The sequence below is a fragment of the Pinus tabuliformis genome, chromosome 8, assembly GCF_031772625.1.
Source record: "Pinus tabuliformis cultivar Carrire ecotype Pingquan chromosome 8, CPIR1, whole genome shotgun sequence".
Taxonomy (NCBI): domain Eukaryota; kingdom Viridiplantae; phylum Streptophyta; class Pinopsida; order Pinales; family Pinaceae; genus Pinus; species Pinus tabuliformis.
Window position 1 is genome coordinate 1,348,304,488 of NC_142294.1, and position 23,196 is coordinate 1,348,327,683.

The 23,196-nt window shown below is 35.4% G+C and overlaps 1 protein-coding gene across 1 annotated transcript; it reads left to right on the plus strand.

Moving 5' to 3' along the window:
• The first annotated feature begins 21,961 nt into the window (after nt 1–21,961).
• Nucleotides 21,962–22,525, plus strand: LOC149240482 (uncharacterized). The gene has a single exon (XM_089370187.1). The coding sequence runs from the start codon at nt 21,962–21,964 to the stop codon at nt 22,523–22,525; it is 564 nt and encodes a 187-aa protein (XP_089226313.1).
• Nucleotides 22,526–23,196: the final 671 nt, after the last annotated feature.

Here is a 23,196-nt window from a genome sequence, read left to right on the forward strand (position 1 = left end):
ATATACACTATTAACTTACAGTCCACGATACACCCCTTATGAGGACAATGGCCACAACAATGAGACCAAGTAATGCACATTTAAAGCCATAAAGTGTTGATATATTAACCCAATATCATTTGATTAAACCACTAATTACTTACAATGAACATGGTACTTATTTACAGGTTACTGTAACCATTTTGATGAAATATATGTGCAATAGAGAGTCTTGACTCCATATTTGCTCATTCTTTTAATTTTTTCCAACCCAAAGATGGTTCACTAGATTTTTACGCTGTTCATTCTTCTTTGATTTCTTTTGTTTCTTTTCTCTTCTCTGTAGTTTTTCTTTATTCTTCTTTTCTGTTTCTCATATGGAAGTGATGACATGCACATAATTATGGAAAAAAATATCACAGAATCATCTCATATCTCCAACAATCTTGGGTTCACTCTATTCATAATTCTACTTTGGATTATTTAGCTAAAAAGTCACTTGCTTGGTGAGGGTAACTTCCCAGCTCTACGACACCATATAAAATGCTTATTAAACATTATAAATTTGTATATAAATAGTTATGAATATGCCACTTAGATCTTATTCCTATCTTATTCCAAATAGGTGATGGGATGTATGGATATAAACCTTATTCAACATTACATAGGCATAAGATTGTAATGTAGTTCGTTCTAGACCTTTAGAATCCCCTCTGGTGCGCTAAAATACCTTGAAATACTATTCGAATACACTTTCTATCGATGACATTGGTTGTTTGTTGGATTCCCACTAATAGAGGGTAGAATTATCTAATGAGGTCCAGCCATTCAACTTCGTGGTTATGAATGCACATAATAAATCCTTCAAAATGCCTATGTCTGGTTAGTATTTGAAATATGAATATTTCAATATCTTGGTTAGGCTTTTAGTTCTCGATGTAATCTTTAGTTCTTTTGGTCTAGTTTGGTCTCTTGTGGACACATAATTTCAATTTAATCTTACTATATTGAACTTTGTTGTTCATATATATCTGTAAATAAACTTGTGATGAGAGAATGATAACCATCTTAAAATATTTCCTAGAAGTTGTAGGATAAGAGTCTTCACAGTATCATTATTGTCACTTCATATGTCATCTTGAGAATAGATGGCCTTACACAACTTAACAACACACATCCACTTATACTTTTTGAGTTTCCTTTGTACCTTCAAGGTAACATTAACTTAATTGATTATTGATCTTGATATTCACATTTTGTTTTCATCCATCCATCATAATAATTTCTATGACTACACCCAGGTTTCCAAGCATGTAAGTTCCCATCAAATGTCTTTGCTTTTTAGGATTATTACAAGCGGTCAGATTTTGAAACCTTCTTTCTTGAGTATGTCAGTGGTGCAACCTGCCAAGGGTCAAATATGTTTATGCATTTGACCAACCTAATATTAGGTCATATTTGGAAGATCTCAACCATCTCTTATTGGATTCTTCTGATCAGGGAAATTCGAATGAGATTTCTCTTCTAGCAGGCTATTGTTATAACAAATTTTCTGCACAATGCCTGCGAGTTTTATACTTCATAATTAAAGAGGGTTGATATAGCATGCAATAAAATATTCAATCTCTATTAGTTGCATACCTCAAAACAAGAGAGGGATGAAACACGACCTTTACAAATATGTATTGGACATAGTCCCATAACATAGATTCACAAAAAAACCACAATATTCATGATGCACACAACACAACTAGCATGTGAACAGTTTGTCATGAAGGACAAATTTGTCTATTTCAACTCGAACCCGGGTGAGTCCTTTTGCACAAAATCCTCATCAAAATCTCAAGGAGAAGCTTAAAATACTCATCCAATACATGCGCAAAAAGGAATCAATGGCCATAAATAGAGTGACACTCCATAAGTAAGTAAATCAACTAGGCCAGCCAGGAGAGTAATGCACGATCATCCTACGCACAAGGTCACTTCTAATGAAGAAAATATGTCGAGGGGTAAAAAGAAAAACGCAGGAAATCAAACGCATATAGTAGTGTCAAAACCACCTAGGGTTTCAAGTACTTATAATTGGGGTAAAGAAACAAAGGAAAAGGTTGTTGTTCTTGTGGATGAGCATATCAGTTCTAGCAATTTGGGGAATTCAAGGTTCACATTTAACCTACCAGAAGAATTTTCTTTCCCAAACCCTGGTGTAGGCATAAAGGAATGACCATCAATTGTTCCCAGAAGTTTTAGTATCATAGATGGGAAAAGAGAAGTGAAGCCCATTCCTATGAAAGGTAAAAAGGAGATTGAGTCATCGACCCCTGCTAAAGATGGGTAGGTGGAAAGAATTATGGTTTATGTTAGAGTGTGACCTCTGTCCAACAAATAAATTGAAGCAGGCGCCCACAGTTTTTTTCGTGTTGTTAACAACACAAACCTTTACCTCACTGAATTCACTTTTGAGAATGACTACCTGAGGCTGAAGAGGCTTCATGGCCAACATTATTCATTTGATTCACTCTTCCCTAACGCTACAGAGAAAGAAGACGTCTATATGACTAGGTATGTTAGTTCACATTTGGCTCAGTTTCTCATGCTCGATATATTTTAATTTTGATATGTAGCATACACTTGTGGACATTTTGTGTTTTTGATGTGAGAATATGCAGTTCAACAAAGCTTATTGAAGGTGTTATCCAAGAGAGAAACACATCTATATTTTTCTATAGGGAAACGAGGGTAGGGAAAACACACACAATGTTAGGTACTGTTAAGAATCTAGGGGTGATGGTTTTTGCTACAGAGGATTTGTTTGCAAAGCTTAGGAAGCAAAGTCGCAATAGCGAACCTGTTGTGCGGCTATCGTATTTGGAGGTTTACAATGAATCTATCAAGGACATGTTATCACCTGTTGGGGTTCTTGTTCATCTTCTTCCCACCGCATTTGCTTCCCTTTTGAACTTTTCATGTTGAAATGATAAGAAAATAAGTTGAAATCAAAGACGAGTGAATATCAATAGTTGTATGGCCAAAGGTCAAACAAAGAGACTCATGGATTATTAATGAGCAAGCAATGGTCAAACACATTTTTTTCATTATATTTCTTCCATTCAATGTAATGAAACGATTTGGAGGGAAAACCCCACATAGTTGTTAACTCTGGCTAAAGCATATGTTGGAGGCTCTAGGTGTGAACTTGTCTGATTATACACAATTTATTTAACAACTTGTCTCATTTGCAAGTCTTTTGTGCATGATTTTGAGGTATCACCCTAGCTTCAACTATCGTAATAGCTAAAATTAAGATTGTTACTTGCCTACTATAGAAAATGTTTGCTCTTTACTCTTGTAATGATGCCATGGACAAATAGGTTGTTGTAGGGATTTCAAATGATGCTTATTGTTGTCCATTTCCCTTGAACATGGTACCAAAAATCAACACATATCCATAATGTTTTGAAGTAACATTGTAACATAAAATTTTGAAATTCTTGATATTTTTGGCAATTCCATTACCCATTACTAGCCAATGATTAAAAACATGAAGATTAATTCAGAAATTAAGAAAGAAAGAAATTTTTTTATAGATAATAACTAAAAACTAAATTTATGGAAACATTTTAAAACAAAGTTGAAGTAATATTAAATTTTTGTTTCAAAGTTATAATGGAGGAAATGAAATAATTATTAAAAATTGAGAATTATTGTCATTCTCTTCATCATCTTTATTATGAATAAGGTAATGTCGTTAAAATTTTATTAAAAAAAGGAATGAAATTTAGAGATCTAAGTTGTTCTATAAACATATTATGAAAACTATAAAAAAAGTTGTGGTCAAAATTATTAGTTGTTTTTGTGTTGAATGTTTTTTATAGTAATTATTATAGTTGTATTAATAATAATTGTGGGTTGCAGTCATACCTATATAACTTAATACAAAATTGGGAGAGTTTAGATCTCTCAACTTCTCACTTAGTCTTAAGGAAAAATTGACTACTAAAGGAGTCTTACTTTTATGAGATTCTTATTTTAACTTATGAAATGACTTGAGCATTACTTGATAAGTTATATTTATACAATGAAAAAATATACCTAAATTTCAAAGCAACTTCATAGAGTAGCCAAATTTGATTAAAGATGCTTGTGAGCCTAGTGTTATATTCAAATGAGCATCTCTTTCTCAGGTTTTCTCTCATTATTGGCCTCTATAATTTTTTTATTTGATCTAGTGCATGAGGGAGTTCATGGATCCATTTTTTATGCATCTTAAGTGCATAGGGCTTCCTTTCTTTCATTTACTCTCTTCATATTTGTTACTGGTTGATTCTTATACCACCTTGGTACTTCCTCCACTTCCCAAATGTCATATGGGATACTATCATTACTATGCCATTCTTTTGGGACATTTATATTAGTGTAACTTTCTTCTTAACTTTAACCTCCTGCTACATTCTTTAGAAGATATATAGAAACTCGAATTTCAATTGTATTTTATTGTCCACATATTTCACTTGATTATTGCGTTCCACATTCCCCAACTCCTCCTATCGACGTTCCTTTGCACCTATTGGTGATTTCTAGGTTAGTTATAATAATGGAGAGAGATGAGGGGACTCATCACAAGTTGGGTAGTGATGAGATATAACACGATTATGAGGTTTCGAGTTCTTTCTGTAAATTCAATGTTAATGCTGACATCCGTGCATCTGAGTCCATGGTTACTATTCGTACCTTAATTTTAATGTAAACAGGCAATTTCCAATTGGTTTCCCAGTCGTGGTAAATTCCAATTAGTTTTAGAGAGTAATTTATATTGCATCCCAATTGTTGTAGTATAGTGGTAAATAATCTTAATCTGTAAATATCGGCAAGGAGTTCTCTGAGTGATTATCCCACATGGGTGAATTATAAATGTTATTTAGCATTTACAAGGCACTAATAAACAGGTGAATGTTGTCTTTGAAAGCAAAGGCTGCAACAATGCTAATATGACACTCTTCTGAGAGTGATGGTCACAAGGTTTATCTGACTTCCCAAAAGCTAGATGATTAATTCCCTTCCTTAAAGTAGACTCAGACAACACATAACTTTAATTTTAAATAGATGATTAATTCCCTTCCGTAAATGTTGACTCAAACAACACATAACTGTAATTTAAAATTTTGTGAACTTATAAAATTTAAGATATATATAGTTAAAATTATAAAATATCTTAAGATTACTAATAAATTATTAATAAATACAATGAAAATGATTAAATATATTAATATTTAAAATAGAAATGATGTATTCACTTGTTTTTTTATGAATAGTTTCAATTACAATTTATTTGGCATGCATTTTATTATATTTCTTTTTATATGGTTTTTGTCTAACTTGATAGGAACTTTATTACATTCTTTTTCTTATACAATTTTGTTTAACTTGATAGGAACTTTCCAATAAGTGGAAGTTGTTGGAAAATATTCTTGTTTATTAGCTAGCTTTATCCAAGATTCCTAATGCCATCCTCACTTCTATTAGGCAACTAATGTTCAAATTTTTGTGGTTGTGGAAAAACAACAAAGAAGGTTTTCATCTGACAAGATGGACCTCTCTTTCAACCCCAAAATCTCACGGAGGATGGGGATTTAAAAATTTGAACTAGTTTGCAAAATCCCTAGCTATAAAATTTTTATGGAGAGGCTTATTTGGGGAAGGCCTATGGAGCTCAACTTTAACAGAAAAATATCTAAATAGACTGTCATTGGTGGATTGGGTAAGAAAACACGTAAGGAATCCTAATAAAAGAGTATTTGTTGTATGGAAATCCCTCATGGATGCCTTCCCCTCTCACTTCAATTGGTTAGCTTGGAAGGTGGGGGATGGAAATCATATAATCCTTGGAAAAGATCCCTTCATAGGGGGTCCTGGTCTATACAAATTATCAAAGGAATTGTTACAAATTTTACACTCCAAAGGGCTATACTATCTGTCTAATGTAAAAAATTTGCATTTGCAACAGTGCTTTGCTAATTATTGGATGTCCTCAACAAAGTTAGGAATGGTGGGTCCTTTAGCATTAGAATGAACCTATTTTATAAAGAAGATGAACCTCAATGGAGTGATACTTTGCAATTTAAAAGATAAGTTGGTTTGGAGTTGGGATGTCAAATCTGGTGAGATAACCAGTCACCTTGCTTATGAAGCGATTTCTAGCTCAGAGATCGTCTAGAGGCCGAGATGGTGGAAAAACCTCATATGGAAGTGGCACATCCTCAAATTAAGGTGTTTCTCATGGTTGGTCCTCAATAATAAATTTTTAACCTGGGATAACCTAGTAAAAAGGGGATTCATGGGACCAAATGGCTGTAGCTTTTGCAAGTAGAGCGGAGAATCGATAGATCATCTTTTTGTAAATTGTATTACTTCTTTGGAAATTTGTTCATTAGTACTCCAAACCATGAACATCGGAGAAAACCTCATTGTAACTCTTTTGAGGATATGCTATTCTTATGGGTAAAGAAATTCCAATATATCCAAGCTCTCCCTATTTTTATGGCTCGGGGAATTTGACTGCATAGAAATAGAACTACATTCAGAAATGCAAGTGTCTCCACCATTCTCCAAGCCTCTGAAATCATCTCTCTTTTTAGGGACTATCTACCTCCACAAAAAACCAAGTCCCGTAGACTACCTCCTTTCCCTCAAATATCCAACGATCTTCTTGTTGGATTCTTTGATGGAGCAGCTCAAGACAACTTATGTGGAGGTGGAGGGATGATAACACTGACAAAATCAAAATCAATCCGCTTAAAAAATGGGATTAGCCTCGGGACGAACACCAAAGTTGAACTAATTGTTGTTTGGGCTCTGATGTCATTAGCAAAGCATAAAAGTATAAACAACATTTAAATTTTTGGTTATTCAAGATGTGTCATTGAATGGTTAGCAAACCAAGCACAACTAGGTGTCATAATCTTATCAGCTTGGAAAAATATAATTTTAGAACTGAAAGAGCACATTTAGGTCATCTCCTTCAGGCATATCTATAGGGAATTTAACAATGTAGCAGATAATTTATCAAAGAGAGCTCTATCTCTTGAACCTGGTCACATATCATTGGAGGAATGGGAGGGAAACTCTATTATTGAATCTCACTCTCTTCATCTAGCATGATTTCTCTAATCTCCAATTCACGTACATGTGTAATGTTACTCTCTCAGAGCATCAATTAGACTTATGGACAATTCTTCAAGAGAATCTAGCCCTTAATAGATTTCTCATTCTCTATATCCTTTTAATTTTCAGATTTTCAGGGCACTAACAGTCCTTGTTGTATATCTGTTTTAATTTTCTCTGAGATGAATTTTTTGGTGATTTTTCAGAAAACTGCTATTGTTGAATGCAAACAATTTTGATCCATATAAGCAAGGCAACAGGGTATTATTGTCTGTAATTCAGAGTCTCACAACATAAAATAATATTGTTATACTATAAAGAATGTTGTTATGATCTTGTAACTCGATGTCAAACAAAAAAACGATTGTTGTTATATTGATGTAAAAATAAAAGTTGTTACAGCGTATCTGTATTTTTTTTTTCTACAAGAGTAACAAAAAGTGCCAATCTGACTAGAAAAAAAGTGGAAGTTCGTAATAATCCTTCTTACAATTATAGTTTTCTTAAAAGTTGTTATTTCATGCCTTGAGAACTTTCTTGTAGATAGAAAATTTTAGTAAGCCTTCTTAAAATATGTTTTTTACACTATATCTACTACATCAAACTTATTGCTAGAGATGACTTCAATACATAACAACCTATCTATGGGGATTAGGGTATGACCCTAACATGCCTTCCCCTTTGTAAGAAACATTGTACTTAAGGTCAAAGATGAGGGAATCATATCAATATCTCTTAGATATTGTGTTGGTGGAGACAACACTCTCTTTTGTTGAGGAAGGCCACATGTTACAACTAAATGACACCTTCTTCATCTAGTCATGGGAGGCTAGTTTGAACATGGAAATTAGACTCAACTAGTTTCTTTATGAAAGAGACAAGAATTATTGGATGAATTTTATAGCGACAGGAAAGTTCCAATTTTAAACCACAAAGGGCCTAAAGAACAGAGTTTTGGCTCCCCTTCTACAGATTTCTTTGCAATGCCGTTTTGTACCTAGTGGACTTGGAGCAGAATTTGTTCTTATGTAGCAAAGTTGATCATATTGGATTCATGAAGGAATCCTCTATCCAATGGCCTATGAGTTTGACATTTTCAAATTGATATGATATTTTTTATCTAATTTTTTTTAAACATAATGCTTGAATTTTTTTTGGACAATTTTAAAGGGGTTGAATAAAAAATCAATAACATAAAATATACAAAGCGAAAAAAATTCAAAATATACAAATATCTTCGTTTACGAGTCCTATTCAAAACGATACTCTTGTTTTTCGAGTTTATTTAAAAAAAACCTTACGTGAACACGTGTCTGCAAAATAGAATTGAAATATTACTTTGTCAATTCAAAAAATAATAAAAAATATAATTTTGCATACAAAAATAATTTTTTAATATGCATAAATTAGTTCTCTCTGTGTAAATCATATATATATATATATATATATATTAAAAATTACACATTTTAGACTAAGTTATGCTACGTGAACACGTACATACCTCCTAAGATGTGTGAAAATTTGCAAGGACAAGCATTTCATTTAATAGAAAATTGATAGATTATATGACACTATTTTTTTTGCAAAAAATATCATAAAAAAAACAACATAATTCTCCAATTTTTTTTTTTTTTGCTCTGAATCAAAATTCAAAATGCGTGTATGAATTTTGAGGGCTTCAATTTGATAAAAATAAAATTTTGAAATTTCGTCGCCACATTTGGCCCAAAAGTGTAACCCATGTTCATGCATTCACCTAAATAAATTATCTCTTTCTTAAAAATGACATTTGGGAATGATGTTGATTAACATCATACTTCATCCTTATTCAAGCCATTATGAGATTATCCTTGAGAGTGCAAAGAATGTTGGCTCGAGCAATGACGGTTTTGTGTATCTCCTCCATCTTAGAATTTCCTGGTAAGTATGATAGAATTGATGGGGGATTTCGACCATAAACAACCTCAAGGGGAGTCATTTTAGTGGCACAATGATAAATTATATTGTCCCACTTGACCATTAGGAATGATGCTCTAAAGTAAATCTAAGCACTTGCTAAGAGATTTAGTTTGAACATCAATTTGGGGGTGATATGTTGTGTTAAGATTCAATTGTATGTGAAGAATCTATTGAAAAAGGGTCACTCATGTATTATTGCACAATTTAACGCCATACAAGTGGTTGACACTCCCCACAAGAGATTCACCTTGATTTGCAATTGGTCATCTCTAAAAATCAACAAGTATTGGAAACACCATAAGGTTTACCACTTTTACATATAAAAATGTATGTATTTTTTTAAATATTTTTATAACAAAAAATGTAAAGCTTATTTATTTAAAAACTATAAAAAATTTATGGGCGTGTTCCTTATTTTTTTATGTTTCATATAAAAAAATGTTTTGATAAGATACATGATAAAACTGTTAGGATATTTCGACACATAGGAAATAGTTAAGTATAACTTGGTCTAGTGTAGAGTTAGGTAAAGTGTGTTTCTTTACTATGTAATTTTGTAACTTACAATCCGACGGTCACGATATGTAGTGATCCGACAGTTCATTCTCTCATCGGTATTACTGACACTTGATCCGTGGCTTAACACCCAATTGGTCCATGATATCTATTTAAAGAGCATGGAGGGTCATTTGTAGGTTAACCGTTCATGAGAAAAGCTCATGTAAAATTTCATTCTTTTATTAATAAATTGCCTGAAGTGGCCACGTTGGCTCAGGCCGTGCACTGTTTCCCTCTTTGAAGGTTTTAACCACATTAACAATATTGGTGTATTGATTTGTGATATGTTTGTAAGCGGTGTCCTTTGGTGTTCTGTCTGAGGAACTTACCTTGTAAATTCCTACATGGTATCAGAGCCAAGTTGAGGGCCGCATCGATTGTTGATCCAAATCTGAAGTCGGTAAAACTGCATCCGACTGTCGTTTCATATATCTATTTTTTCTGACTACTTTCGGGCCAAGAGGACTACTCTATTGTGTTAGGAGCATCACTTCCAATGAAGAACCCCTTTTGTTTCACGCGAAAAGGTTTCTGGTAGCCCTAGCTACGTCATTTTTAAGATCTGGAGGTATACAATGTTTATTTGTAGTTTCTAGTTATTTTCTCTCTGTTTATTTTGGTTTATTTATTTATTTGTTTTTTATTACCGGATCTACACCTTTCACTTCTGTGTATGCTCTTTGCCCCGCGACTCTGTGCGATCTGGGCAAATCAGAAACAGAAAGGAAGTTTTTTTTTTCATGCGTATGCTCTTTTCCGTTGCGCCTTAATGTGAACTCGAAAAATCAGAAACATTGAGGAAAATTGTTAGTTTCCGAGTAAAGCTAACTTCAAACCATAAGGTTTGTTTTTTTGTATGTCCGTTTTGGGTTTTGTGGTTTTTATTTTGTAGGAAAAAAAGAGCTTTCTCAAGTAAGCACGCAGTCCAAAGCTTCGGTAGCTAAAAAAAAAAAAACCCTTTCTCTTTTCCAAAAGTTACTAAGCTTTTAAACTAGCTCACTTGAACCAAAGTTACTTTATGAGAATAGAGGTCTTGAATTCAAGTCTTTCTTTTTGTTGAGTTACTTTTTCAAAAAGCACATGTAACTTATGTTTTAAAGTTACTTTATGTAAAAGTGTTCTCACTCATTATAAAAAGTGAGTCACTTATAATTCTAAAGTCTCTTTATCTTTTATTTAAGTTACAATTTAGTGGGTAGCTCATAAAGTACCATTGTAAAAGTGACTTTCACTTATTTATAAAAGTGAGTCATATATTATTTTTTAAAAGTGAACTAATTAGATTAGTTTGGAAAGGGGGGAGATTTTTTTTAAATATAACATTATCATTCATTTCCACACATTCCCGCACTTCGCTGGCATCTTCGACAACTTTTCTTCAAAAATCCATAACTTCTTTATCCAGAAGCCATTTTCAGAGCTGTTTTCATTTAATCAGCCTAATTTTTTGAGATTTTTCCATTGGAACACTTAGTTTCAACATCTATAGCTTTAGTTACTGTTAAAATGGAAAGTCCATGCCAAGTTATTCTTGACAACACCAACTACTTCCAATGGTGGTCCTACATTGTGGATTTACTTAGAAGTAAAGGTCTTTACAGAATAGCCTCAAGCTAAGAAACCAAACCGAAAGATGAAGATAAGGCAGCCAAATGGGAAAATAGGCAAGATCAAGCACATGGGTTGATAGGGATGTCTATTTCTCCAGACCCTAGATTTCATATCACAGAACTTGATACTCCTAATGAAGCAATGAAACATATCACTAAAGTTTTTGGAATTAAAAATGAATTTAGAGCCCATCAACTCGAAAATGAGTTGCTTACATTGGACCCCAATAATTTTTCTTCCATTGAAGATTTTTTGTCCAAGTTCAAGACCCTTAGACTTCTTTTGGAAGGTGTTAAGGTTAAGAAAGAAGATGTTAACATTATCTATTCCATTCTTACTAAGTTGGGACTAGCCTACTCTGTGTTTGTTTCCACTTTCCATTCTACAAGAGAAGCCTTCATTTCTCAAAGAAAAGACTACAAGTCCCCTTCCTTTGATGCCTTTTGTGATTCTTTAATAAGAGAACATAAAAACTCTTACACCTTGGTCTTCTTAATCTTGGAAACTCTTCTAAGAAAGCCTTAGCCACCCAGCAACAACCAAATTCAAAGAATCTTAAGAAGTCGTATCCTAAAAAGAATGGTCCTAAACCAAACAAGGGTCCTAAGCAATTTCAGTCTCAAAATGAAAAATCATTTGAACAAAATGATAAGGCAAATAAAAACAAAGGGAAGAACACTGATAGACATTGCCACTTTTGTAATCGAGATGGCCACTTAGAATCCAAATGCTTTAAGAAGATGGAAGCCTTGGAAGCAGCAATGAAGAAGCATAACATCCATTTGGAGCACTCTTCAACTTCAACTTCATCTTCATCTTTAGGAATAGCACTTTCTGCATGTGGTTGTCAAACATCTCGGTCTAGATATGCACCAAATGTATCTTCTTCTTCTAATTCTCATGAGTGGCTCATTGATTCTGGAGCTTCTTATCACATGGCCAAAAAAAAGCCATGTTTTCTTCTTTAAATGATTGTAACACCAACAATATATATTTTGGTGATGATAGATCTCTTAGTGTTGTAGGGACTAGAACTGTTCATATAGACAATGGTCAATTTAATGATGTATTATGTGTTCCAACCTTATCCTGCAACTTTCTATCTGTATATCAGATAACTCATTCAAGTGAAGGAAAAATCATTGAATTTTCACCTCACAATGTTGTAATTAAGGACCTAAGAGATCCTGGACAGATTTTAGCTACTGGCATTGGTGATGATTCTACAAGGTTGTATAGGTTTAACAACTTTGGGTCATCAAATCTTCCCTCGGTATTTGTTGCTCATAATGATGAAGTGAGCAAACTTTGGCATGAGCGATTTGGTTACTTAAACTGTCGCTCCCTTCAGAATCTATGTAAAGAAAATGTGGTGATAGGTCTTCCAATGGTATCTTGCAGAGATGGTGTTTGTTCCGGATGTGTACTCGGAAAACATCATCGGGATAGTTTTGAAAAACGTGCCTCTTGGCATGCCTCAACCCCTTTATAGCGTGTGCATAGTGATTTATGTGGTCCACTTCCAGTTGTTTCATTCTCTGGCTACAAGTATTTCTTAATTTTCATTGATGATTTCTCAAGACGCACTTGGGTATACTTCTTAAAACTCAAGAGTGAAGTATTTAACATGTTCTTGGCCTTTAAGGCCTTTGTTGAAAAACAATCTGGACATCAAATTCTTAAGCTAAGATCTGATAATGGCGGAGAATATGTTAACAACAAATTCATCAACTTTTGCACTGAGAATGGAATTCAAATGCAACATACTGTTCCATATATTCCACAACAAAATGGTGTAGCTGAAAGGAAGAATCGCACCTTAAAGGAAATGGCTAATTGTATGCTTCAATCTAAAGGACTTAGTCTTAATTTTTAGGCAAAAGCAATTAACTGTGCAAATTACATAATAAATTGCACTCCTACTAAGGTTTTAAAGAATATCACTCCAAAAGGAGCATGGAGCTCAATTAAACCAGATGTAAGTCACTTTTGTGTTTTTGGAAGTGAAGCATGGGCCCATATTCTAGATGAGAAACATAAATCTTTAGAACCTAATAGTGAAAAATGTATTTTTGTTGGATATTCTGGAGATGTCAAAGGATACAGACTTATTCCACTTAAGTCCAAAAATGTTATCATTAGAAGAGATGTAAAGTTTGCTAAAAATATATCGGCCTACGAGCTTAGTTCGGCGGATGTGCCACCTCTCTCTATCCTTTCTACTTCTGAAAATACTTCTTCTTCAGATGATGACAACGAGGATGAAAATCCTCCCCCACCTTCTCAGGATCCTCCTTCAGCTCCTCAGCTTCCAAAATGGGTCTGTGCTACTCGGGATGCAGCAGGTGCTCTTGCTGGTGATCCTACAGATCAGCGACGTACACGTTCTCAGTTCGATAGAGCCTCTAATTTATTGGCTCAAGCTTCAACTAATTATGATCCTGACACCTTTGTAGAAGCTTCAGGCCATCCAGATTGGGACGCAGCTATGAATGAATAATATCGTTCATTATTGGCAAATGATACATGGGATCTTGTTCCCCTTCCAAAGGGACGAAAACTTGTTAGATGCAAATGGGTTTACAGAACCAAGTATGGACCAGATGGAAAAGTTGATAAACATAAAGCTCGTCTTGTTGCTAACGGTTTTTCACAAGTTGAAGGCATTGACTATACTAAAACCTTCTCCCCTGTTGCCAAAATGAACTCTATTTGTCTTGTTCTTTCCCTTGCTGCCTCTTTCAAATGGGAAGTCCATCAGATGGATGTTAAATCTTCCTTCTTGCATGGGGACTTGCATGAAGAAATCTATATGGAACAACCTACTGGCTTTATACAAACAGACTCCAGCGTTGTATGTCGGCTTAAGAAATCCCTTTATGGTCTCAAGCGAGCCCCTCGGGCTTGGTATGCCAAAATGGATAGCTTTCTTTTAGAAACTGGATTTTCTAGGTGTCATTCTGACCATACTGTCTACACCAAGAAAGCGTGAAAGCCTCTTATCATTCTTGTTCTTTATGTTGATGATCTTATCCTTACTCGTAGTGATCCCAACCTTATAAACCATTTCAAGTCCAACCTTAAAATGAAATTTGAAATGACAGACTTAGGACACTTGCATTATTTTCTTGGTCTTCAAGTCTTGCAATCTAAGGAAGGTATCTCCCTTTCCCAGTCCAAATATGCATGTGATCTTCTACGATATTTTCACATGGAAGATTGTAAGTCAGCCCCTTCTCCCTTTCACTCTGAAGCCAAACTTTCAATCACTAGTACTTCCCCTGAAGTTGATGCTACCTTATACCGTCAAATTGTAGGAAAACTTTTGTATCTGACCCATACTTGTCCTGACCTTTCCTTTGGTGTTTCCCTTATTGTTTGGTTTATGCAAAACCCACATGAAAGTCATTGGAAAGCAGCGAAAATAATACTTCGTTATGTTTGACTTATAGTTCAGTTTGGGATTCATTACAGTGTAGAAGCATCTCCTCTATTGGTTGGTTTCACTGATTTTGATTGGGCTGATGACCCTGATGATTGGAAGTCTACTGCAGGTTATGTGTTCACTCTTGGTTCAGGACCTATTACATGGGCTTGCAAGAAACAAAGTGCCATTTCTCTTTCTTCAGCAGAAGCAGAGTATCGTGGTGTCGTAGAAGCTAGTAAGGAAGCCCTATGGCTTCGTCAGATCCTGTCAAAGTTTGGCTTTCAGCAGCAGCATCTGACTACACTTTGGTGTGATAATCAAAATGGCATTCAACTATGCAAAGATCCAGTCCAACATCAGCGCAACAAACACATTGAACTGCACATGCACTTCATCAGAAATCTCATTCATGACCATGTTCTTGAAGTGCAATATTGTTCAACAGATAATCAAGTTGTAGACATCTTTACAAATGCTCTCACAAAGGCGAAGTTTACTAAACTTCGATTTATGGTTGGAGTTCAAGAAGTTTTCACTAAGGGGGGATAGGCTCTAATGCCTCCTTCCTTCTCCTATTGTGTCATATTTGTACATCCTTCAATCCTATCCCAAGTTGTTCTTAAGGGGGGATGTTAGGATATTCCAACACATAGGAATAGTTAAGTATAACTTCGTCTAGTGTAGAGTTTTTCATGGTTGATGAATGTTAATATAATATTGGTTTCTCCGTTCTTGAACCAAGGATTTAATTTAGGTAAGACATGACGATGCTTCTCCATAGTGACAGTCTTAAATATCTTGTCTTTTACTTGCCCTTTTCTAACAAAGAACAAAAAGATCCCTCAACTTGCTCATTGAAATGGTTAGTAGTATTGAAATAAACTCGTGTACATTATCACTCTAAGAAAATATATCACATACTAACATCTAAATACAAGCTCAAGCATTACCCTGAATATTTGCAGATACCTAAAAGAAGAAAATTTGAAAAAACAATATTCCAAATTAAATATATAACTTTAATCATGAAAAACATTTTATAAAAATACTTCTAATAAACGAATTACTTCTACATAATTATGTATAATTATATTCATATATATGTTTTATTATGCCATAGCAAATATAACTCGATGCGAGGATTATGTATACCTTGATAAATATTATAGAAACCTTGGTAGCTAGTCCTAATGGTTTTGCTCACAAATCTATCAACGTCTTAACAAAACTTTGACATCAAGTTGAATGTGATTGATATGTTTTAAAAAATAATTATTATTGAACCAGGGAACAAACTATACCGTATAAGATGTAATCATGCTGTTATTTGTTTATATATGGTTTTATTTTGATTTTTAAAAATCCCTAAAATATATATTATTATATATAATTATATATTAAATATATAAATAGATTAATAACCTCTGATCTGGTTAATTTTTACCCAGTTTACTTAGCTCTAGAAGTATAATAATAATTATATAGAATATTAATATTAATTTAGTTAAAGGGGGTTTGACTGGGTCTTTAAGTTGAAAAATAGCCATTAGTCTTTTTAGCCGTTGGAGTCTCTGCTTGGACTATTTAACTCGCTATACTGAATCTGTATCTTCAACTTGTCCTGACGATGAACCACACTAGTTGGTTCGAAACGCGTCGACAAATGATCAATTATGTGATTTCGCCAAAATTTTTTCTAAACAAATATATCAATACATTAAGGAAGTTCGTATAAACAATGCTGGATGTAGTAATCAACACACTCAACCTTTCATTCTCACGTCAGAGTTGTTAATAGAAACATAATACACCTTTTGTGTGTGCAACTACAAACATAAATGGATCATATGATATTGATAACTTAATATTTATACAAAACAAGTAACTAAAGTTCAAACATAATTCAAGAGTTCAAAACCCACTCTGAGATCCTCTAACTTGACGGTGTTTTACTATAAGAAATAAAGTAAAACCAGAAGCACCGTGAATTCATTCATTCAAGTGCATTGTGATACCATCAAACAGAGTTGGGAATAGTAGAGTACTTAATCCCACATGGGAGCCGTGAAATTAGTTTAGTTGTAATAATCAAATCGGACGAACAACCACATGATAACGTGGGGTGTGGACAGTGATGAGATATTGCACAAAATGGGAGCTTCAAGTTCTCTCCACATTTCAGTTCAGTAATGACGCTGATACCGTTGCATCTGAGTCCATCGTTCTCGTGCATTCTTTCTAAGTATTTTTCCAATTTTAAAGTAGAGTTTGGATCATATTTGTTGAAATTTCTGGCCACCGAGTGATGTGGTTTATGGCGAGTGATCAATTGTAATGGAGTAGGAGCTGTTAATGAGTTCTTCAAAGAGAAATAAACGAGGATCTAATTTCAGAGTTATTTTTGAGAGAATATCGAGGACGAGCATCTAATTTCAGGTTAGATTTTTTTTTTTTTTTAAAAGAGAATATCGAGATCTAATTTCAGAGTTATTTTTTGAGATTATTTATTGTGGAATTGAACTCTCTATAAATGTGTTGAAAGCTAATTTCAGAGTTATTTTTTTGAGAATATCTATTGTGGAATTGAATTTTTTATAAATGTGTTGAAAACTAATAGCTTGAAATTTTGATTTTATTTTTCTTATTTTAAGTTTTCATGCTTTTAAATGAAGCACTTTTACGCGGGCAAATCCTTTCAACCAATCAACAACACATTTAGAGTCACCAAGAATATGCAAATGATTAATGTTTTTGAGCTTTGCAAGCATCAAAAGAGTCCATGCAACAATCAATTCAGCTTTGGTATTTGATCCGAAACCAATTCCAATTTTAAAATGAATGGATCTATTTTCAATCAACTTGATCATCCTTCCTTCTCCACACACTTTCCCTTGGGCTGCCCCATCAAAGAAACCCATCCGTTGAGATTGTGGAATGAGTGGAAATTGGACTCTTCTATGTAATGATGGTCTTTGAAGGGGAAGAAATTCCTTGAAATGTGAAACGATTTTGGAGATTAGAACCAGAATATATATCTTAGCATCTCTCAAGATTATCTTGTTTCTCAATAGTCAAATACTCCCGACAACAAAAATAGGTAGAGTACTAAGGTGTTTGTACTTATTTGCCCAAGTAAAAAGAATTACTTCAAAAGAAGACTTCTCCATATCTTCATTAATGCCCAAAAACTGCAAAAGCGAGGACCATATTCCCTGAGTGAAATTACACTTGTTCAAAAGATGATCAGTGGTTTCTTGATGTTGATTGCATAAAACACATCCACTTGGTCTCTGAAAGCTTCTTTTTTAAATGTTTTCCCAGGTCAAAATTCTGTTGTGGAGCACCAGCGAAATAAAACATCTTAACTTGGTAAGAATATGTCATTTCCAGATATATTCCCTTATCCCGATTGCAGGTTATCAGAACCTGCTTACATGGCTGCTCTGGCCCACCTCTCCGTCTCCATTTACTTAAAGAAACATTGACGGAGATATGCATTAATTATTTAAAAAAAACTATGCGAACCGGATGATGCATACATGGAGCATACAGCCGCCCCAGTTTTCTGATGACCATTAACATAAATATTTTTAAAGCATCTGACAATGACCATCACATGGTCATCCATGGACCATTCGTCATGAATTTTCTTTTTAAGACTCAGTCTGCGCGCCCGGCAATGTGAAATTTAAATTTTGAATTTTGAACTCTACCTAGCGACCCCGCGAATACCCAAAAGACCTTGAGAGACCGTCCTTTTTGGAGTGTTTCTTCAATTTTATTTTAAAATCTGGTGAGATTTTTTACAATGGTAATTGTGAGTTTTGTAACTTGCATAATCTTAATCTTTTATGGATTTTGGAGGGATATAATTTATTTATATGTTTTAAAATACATTTTAAAGGGTGAAAACCAATTATTTTGAAAAACAATTCATTACTAAGTTTTAATTAAAAAATAAAAAGATATAATGGTGAACAATTTTTTTTATTATTTCCATATATTTTTATATAAATTTTATTTAAAATTTTGTATAATTTAACTATTTGAAATAATATTGATATGATTAATGATGTGTATTCAAAAATATGTAAATTAGTTCTACAAGTCATCTCTATGTACATATTCTCATCCTCGGCAACCCCTAAAGCCATTATGGGAAAAATAAGAAACATACAAATATCTTTATTTTAGGGGGAGCTAAATAACAATAAAAATGTGTCCTTATCACTTCAGAAAAATTATGCTATCCTAACCACCTCGATGGTTTGGGAGTGAGAGACCCTAAAATCCTCAATTAATCACTAGGAGCCAAAACTTGGTGGTGGTGGTTTAAAAACCCATCAGCTTTATGGAGTAATGTATGGAAGCAAAAATACATGGCAAGAACAAATGATAGTTTGATAATTTGGATAGGGGGTGGAATTAAGGGATTTCATCTCTAGAATTCATCGTGGAAATCAAAACATAAACTTATTCCTCTTTTGGGAGGATTCTTAGTAGCAATGGGCCCAAATTGGAAAAAGGAGAGGTAAATGAGTTAAAAACTTGTTTGATATTGTAAGGTATAGTACTAGTCTACTAGTATTGGGTGCAACCTCAATCTCAACAACAATGGAGGTAGTGGCAGAAGTGCACGCATTGACCAGTGCACATAAGCTCAGAAACACAAGTAGCCATCACAAATGAAACATAAAGTAGAAGAATTAAAATCCAATCTAGGAAAGAGAGGAAAGAGCTCTGCAACCGAAAACCTAATGGCGAACATGTGGTAAAATCAGCAGGGAACAAAAAAAGGACCATGGTGCAGCCAACTGAGTGCTACAGCAGTAGACACCTCATACATCTGAAGGACACAGTCATGCCAGAAGAAGTCAAGAGGGGAGAGATCCCCTCCTATCGAGACACTGTGACAGGAGATGGTTAGAATAGTCAGATGGCAAAGGAGAAACAGAACGTTGGTTCGGTTCTGGGAGCGACTTGGCAGGCGGGCAAAAGGGGAAGATGCCTGCCATGTGCAGAGGAGAAACCCAGGTTTGTAATTCCATCAAATAAACTAGAAAAGTACAGAAGTTACATGAAAGATCATGCCCTTATCTGAAAGTTTGTCGGTGTATGGCCGTCTGAACGAGACCTTACCAAGTGGATTAATCAAAAATGGCAGCCCCAAGGACACATTGAGCTTAAGCTGGGAGCGAAGGGCTTCTTTACGGTAATCTTCTCAAACCTACAAGATAAGGAAAAAGTGTTTGAAAATGGCCCTTATTTTTATTATAATGCTGGTCTTTTTATGAGATATTGGGAGGAATGCTATAACCCCGATAAGGAAAAATTTCTAGCAGCGCCAGTCTGGGTTCGATTATTTGGGCTACCTATAGATTTCTGGGATCCGGAAATATTGGAGGGGATAAGAAACTCAATAGGAATTTTTGTGAAAATAGCAGAAACCACGAAGAAAGGAAGGTATACATCGTACGCCAGGATATGTGTCTATATGAACTTAGCAAACCCCATCCCAAATTCAGTGGAACTAGAGTATCATGAGGAAGTCTAGCAGCAAAACTTAGACTATGAGCATATACCGTTTAGATGCTGTAGATGCCACGAACACGGTCATCTGGTTAAGGAGTGTCCGATTACAATGGAAGAGGAAGAAAGGAGAAGTAACCAGCAACAGAGAGGGCTAGTTGACCACGAAGGATTTCAAGAAGTGAAAAGTAAATGAAAAATAAACAAAGAAATCTACAAGGAAGAAAAGAAAGAAAAACAATCATTCCCAAGGAAATTAAACAGCTTTGAAATATTACAGGAAGAGGGAGAAGAGGAGGATCAAGCCATGGAAAATCAAGAAGATAAAGAGTCAGACAATAGCTCTAGCAGTGAAAGAGCCCACTCAAAAAGGAAAGCCCCGAGTGAAGCTATGGACAAAGGAAAGGAACAGGAAGAACTAACAGAACAGATGGAGACAGACACAGAGACAATCAGGGAAGATCTAAGTCAAGAAGAAGAAGTCCTAAGAAAATTATTAAATGAATGGAGGAATTTGGATGAGAGGTTTATCCCGGAAGACCAAAAGAGGTTGTATGCGGAAACTTTTCAGTAGTATAAGGCTAAACAGGAAAAAGGTAAAGCAATGCCCGCAGAATACCAAGAGAGCCAGAGGGAAAGCAGAACAGATTTGCAAGGGAAAGGCAAGGGAGGGAAAAAGAAAAGAGGAAGGAGAAACCTTAAAGATTCCATCCAACTAATGGGGGAAATGTTGGTGAACACAGGGAGCGTGGTTCCGCTGTCAGCGGTGTTTCAAAACCTATCTCAAACTCATCAATGATTTTGACATCATGGAATATTAGAGGCCTAAACAACAAAGGGAAACAGAGACATTTAGCGGCAAGACTGAGGAAAGACAAACCACAAATAATGCTCATTCAGGAAACTAAAATTTCAGGTCAGAAGATGGAGGAAATCCTCAATAAAATAACCCCTAGATATGAGCAAGTAACCATCGACGCCAAAGGGAGTGCAGGAGGGATAGCAGTCATTTGGAATCCAGTAGAAGTCCTATCAGACTGGTGGATAGGAATGCCAAGAGTCCTGACTGGCCGATTCAGACTCATTGGGCAAAGTGAATGGGTGGTTGTGTCGGCTGTCTATGGGCCCCATACCCAGGCAGAAAGGGGCTTATTCCTTAGCCATTTACAAAAACTTAAAAATATGCACCAGGAGCAAAGGTGGATTATTGCAGGAGACTTCAACTTGATAACCTCTAGAGAAAAGAAGAAAGGAGGAATCAGCAGAGATGAACCGGAGATGGAAAGATTCAGAGACGTCCAAACAGACTTAACGCTGGTAGATATTCCTACAATAAATGGGAAATTCACCTGGAACAACAGAAGAGGTGGGAACAAACAAATTGCGTCAAGACTGGATAGATTCCTAGTCTCTGAGGCCATTATAGGTATGGACATTTTCTACGAAGCCTCCATCCTCCCCTCTATAGGATCTAATCATTGGCCAATTAAGCTGGAATTAGCCATGAATAATCAAAATAAAAAACGACCTTTTCGTTTTGAGTCCTTTTGGCTTAGAGATCCAGTTTTCTTAGACAAAGTAAGAAACTGGTGGCAGGAAAGCAGGACAGGAACGGAAGGCAGGAACAAAATGCACATGTTCTAGCTCAGACTTAAGGAAATAAAGGGCAAAATTAAGAAATGGAATAACGAAGAATTTGGCAATATCCAGCAAGAGAGAGGGAAATTATAGAATAGAATGGCAGGGATACAACAACAAATTATCGAGGAAGGCAGAAGCGAGGAGCTGGCTGAGGAGGAAGGCAGGTTAATCAATCAACTGGAGGAAAGACGCAAGCAGGAAGAAATTCTGTGGAAACAGAAATCACACGTACAATGGTTAAAAGACGGGGAAAAGAACTCTAAATTCTTCCACAAAGCGATGCTGAATCACAGACATCATAATAGAATTTTCTCACTGAAAGATAGTCAAGGAAACAGAGTAATGCAGCAGCAAGATATGGAGCAGCTCCTGGTGGACTATTTCAAAGGCATCCTAACAGAACCAAACATTAACAGGGAGGAGGATATAGAAAAGGTCTGTCAACACATCCCTAAGAAAGTAACTAGAGAACAAAATTTGGCTCTGCTCAGGATAATCACGAAGGAAAAAGTGGAGGAAGTGGTTAACAAAATGGTGAAGAATAAGGCCTTGGGTCCCGACAGCTTTACCATTGAGTTTTACCAAGCAGCCTGGAGTTTCATGGGCAACGATCTGTTGGACCTAGTGGAGGAATCTAGGTGTACAAAACGCATGCATTAGGGGCTGAATGCTACCTTCTTGGCTTTGATTCCAAAGAGTGAAAATTCGGACGAACCACAGGGATTCAGACCAATATCCCTCTGTAATGTAGTGTACAAGATCTTAGCAACAATTATGGTGAACAGACTCAAGCCAATTTTGCCGGCTCTCATCACTCAGGAACAAACTGGTTTTGTTAAAGGGCGGCAGATTACAGATGGTATCATAGTAGCCCAGGAAGTGATTCACTCCCTTAAAAACTCTCGCAACTCAGGCATGCTCATTAAATTAGACCTGGCTAAGGCTTATGACCGCATCAGCTGGGGGTACCTGGAGGGCATCCTCAAAGCTCACGGATTTGATCCAAGATGGGTGAACTGGATCCTGTCAATGGTGAGCACTCCGGTGATGTCAGTAATTTTGAATGGAACCCCTACCGAAGCCTTCAACCCTTCGCGAGGGCTTAGACAAGGAGATCCCCTGTCTCCATTTCTCTTCATCCTGGCTGCGGAAGGTTTGGGTCGGTTGGTTAAAGCTCAAGTAGCCAGGGGCAAGCTTAAGGGGCTAAGAATCTGTGGGAATGATCTCCCGGTTTCACACCAGCAATTCGTAGATGATGTAATGTTTTACGGTCAGGCCACGCTTAAGGAAGCTCAACAGATTGTAAAAACCTTATTTGAGTTCAACCAAGC

Bases quoted from the DNA above. Each gene is read 5' to 3' on its own strand.
- LOC149240482 (XM_089370187.1), top strand. From the start codon at position 21,962: ATGGCAGGGATACAACAACAAATTATCGAGGAAGGCAGAAGCGAGGAG.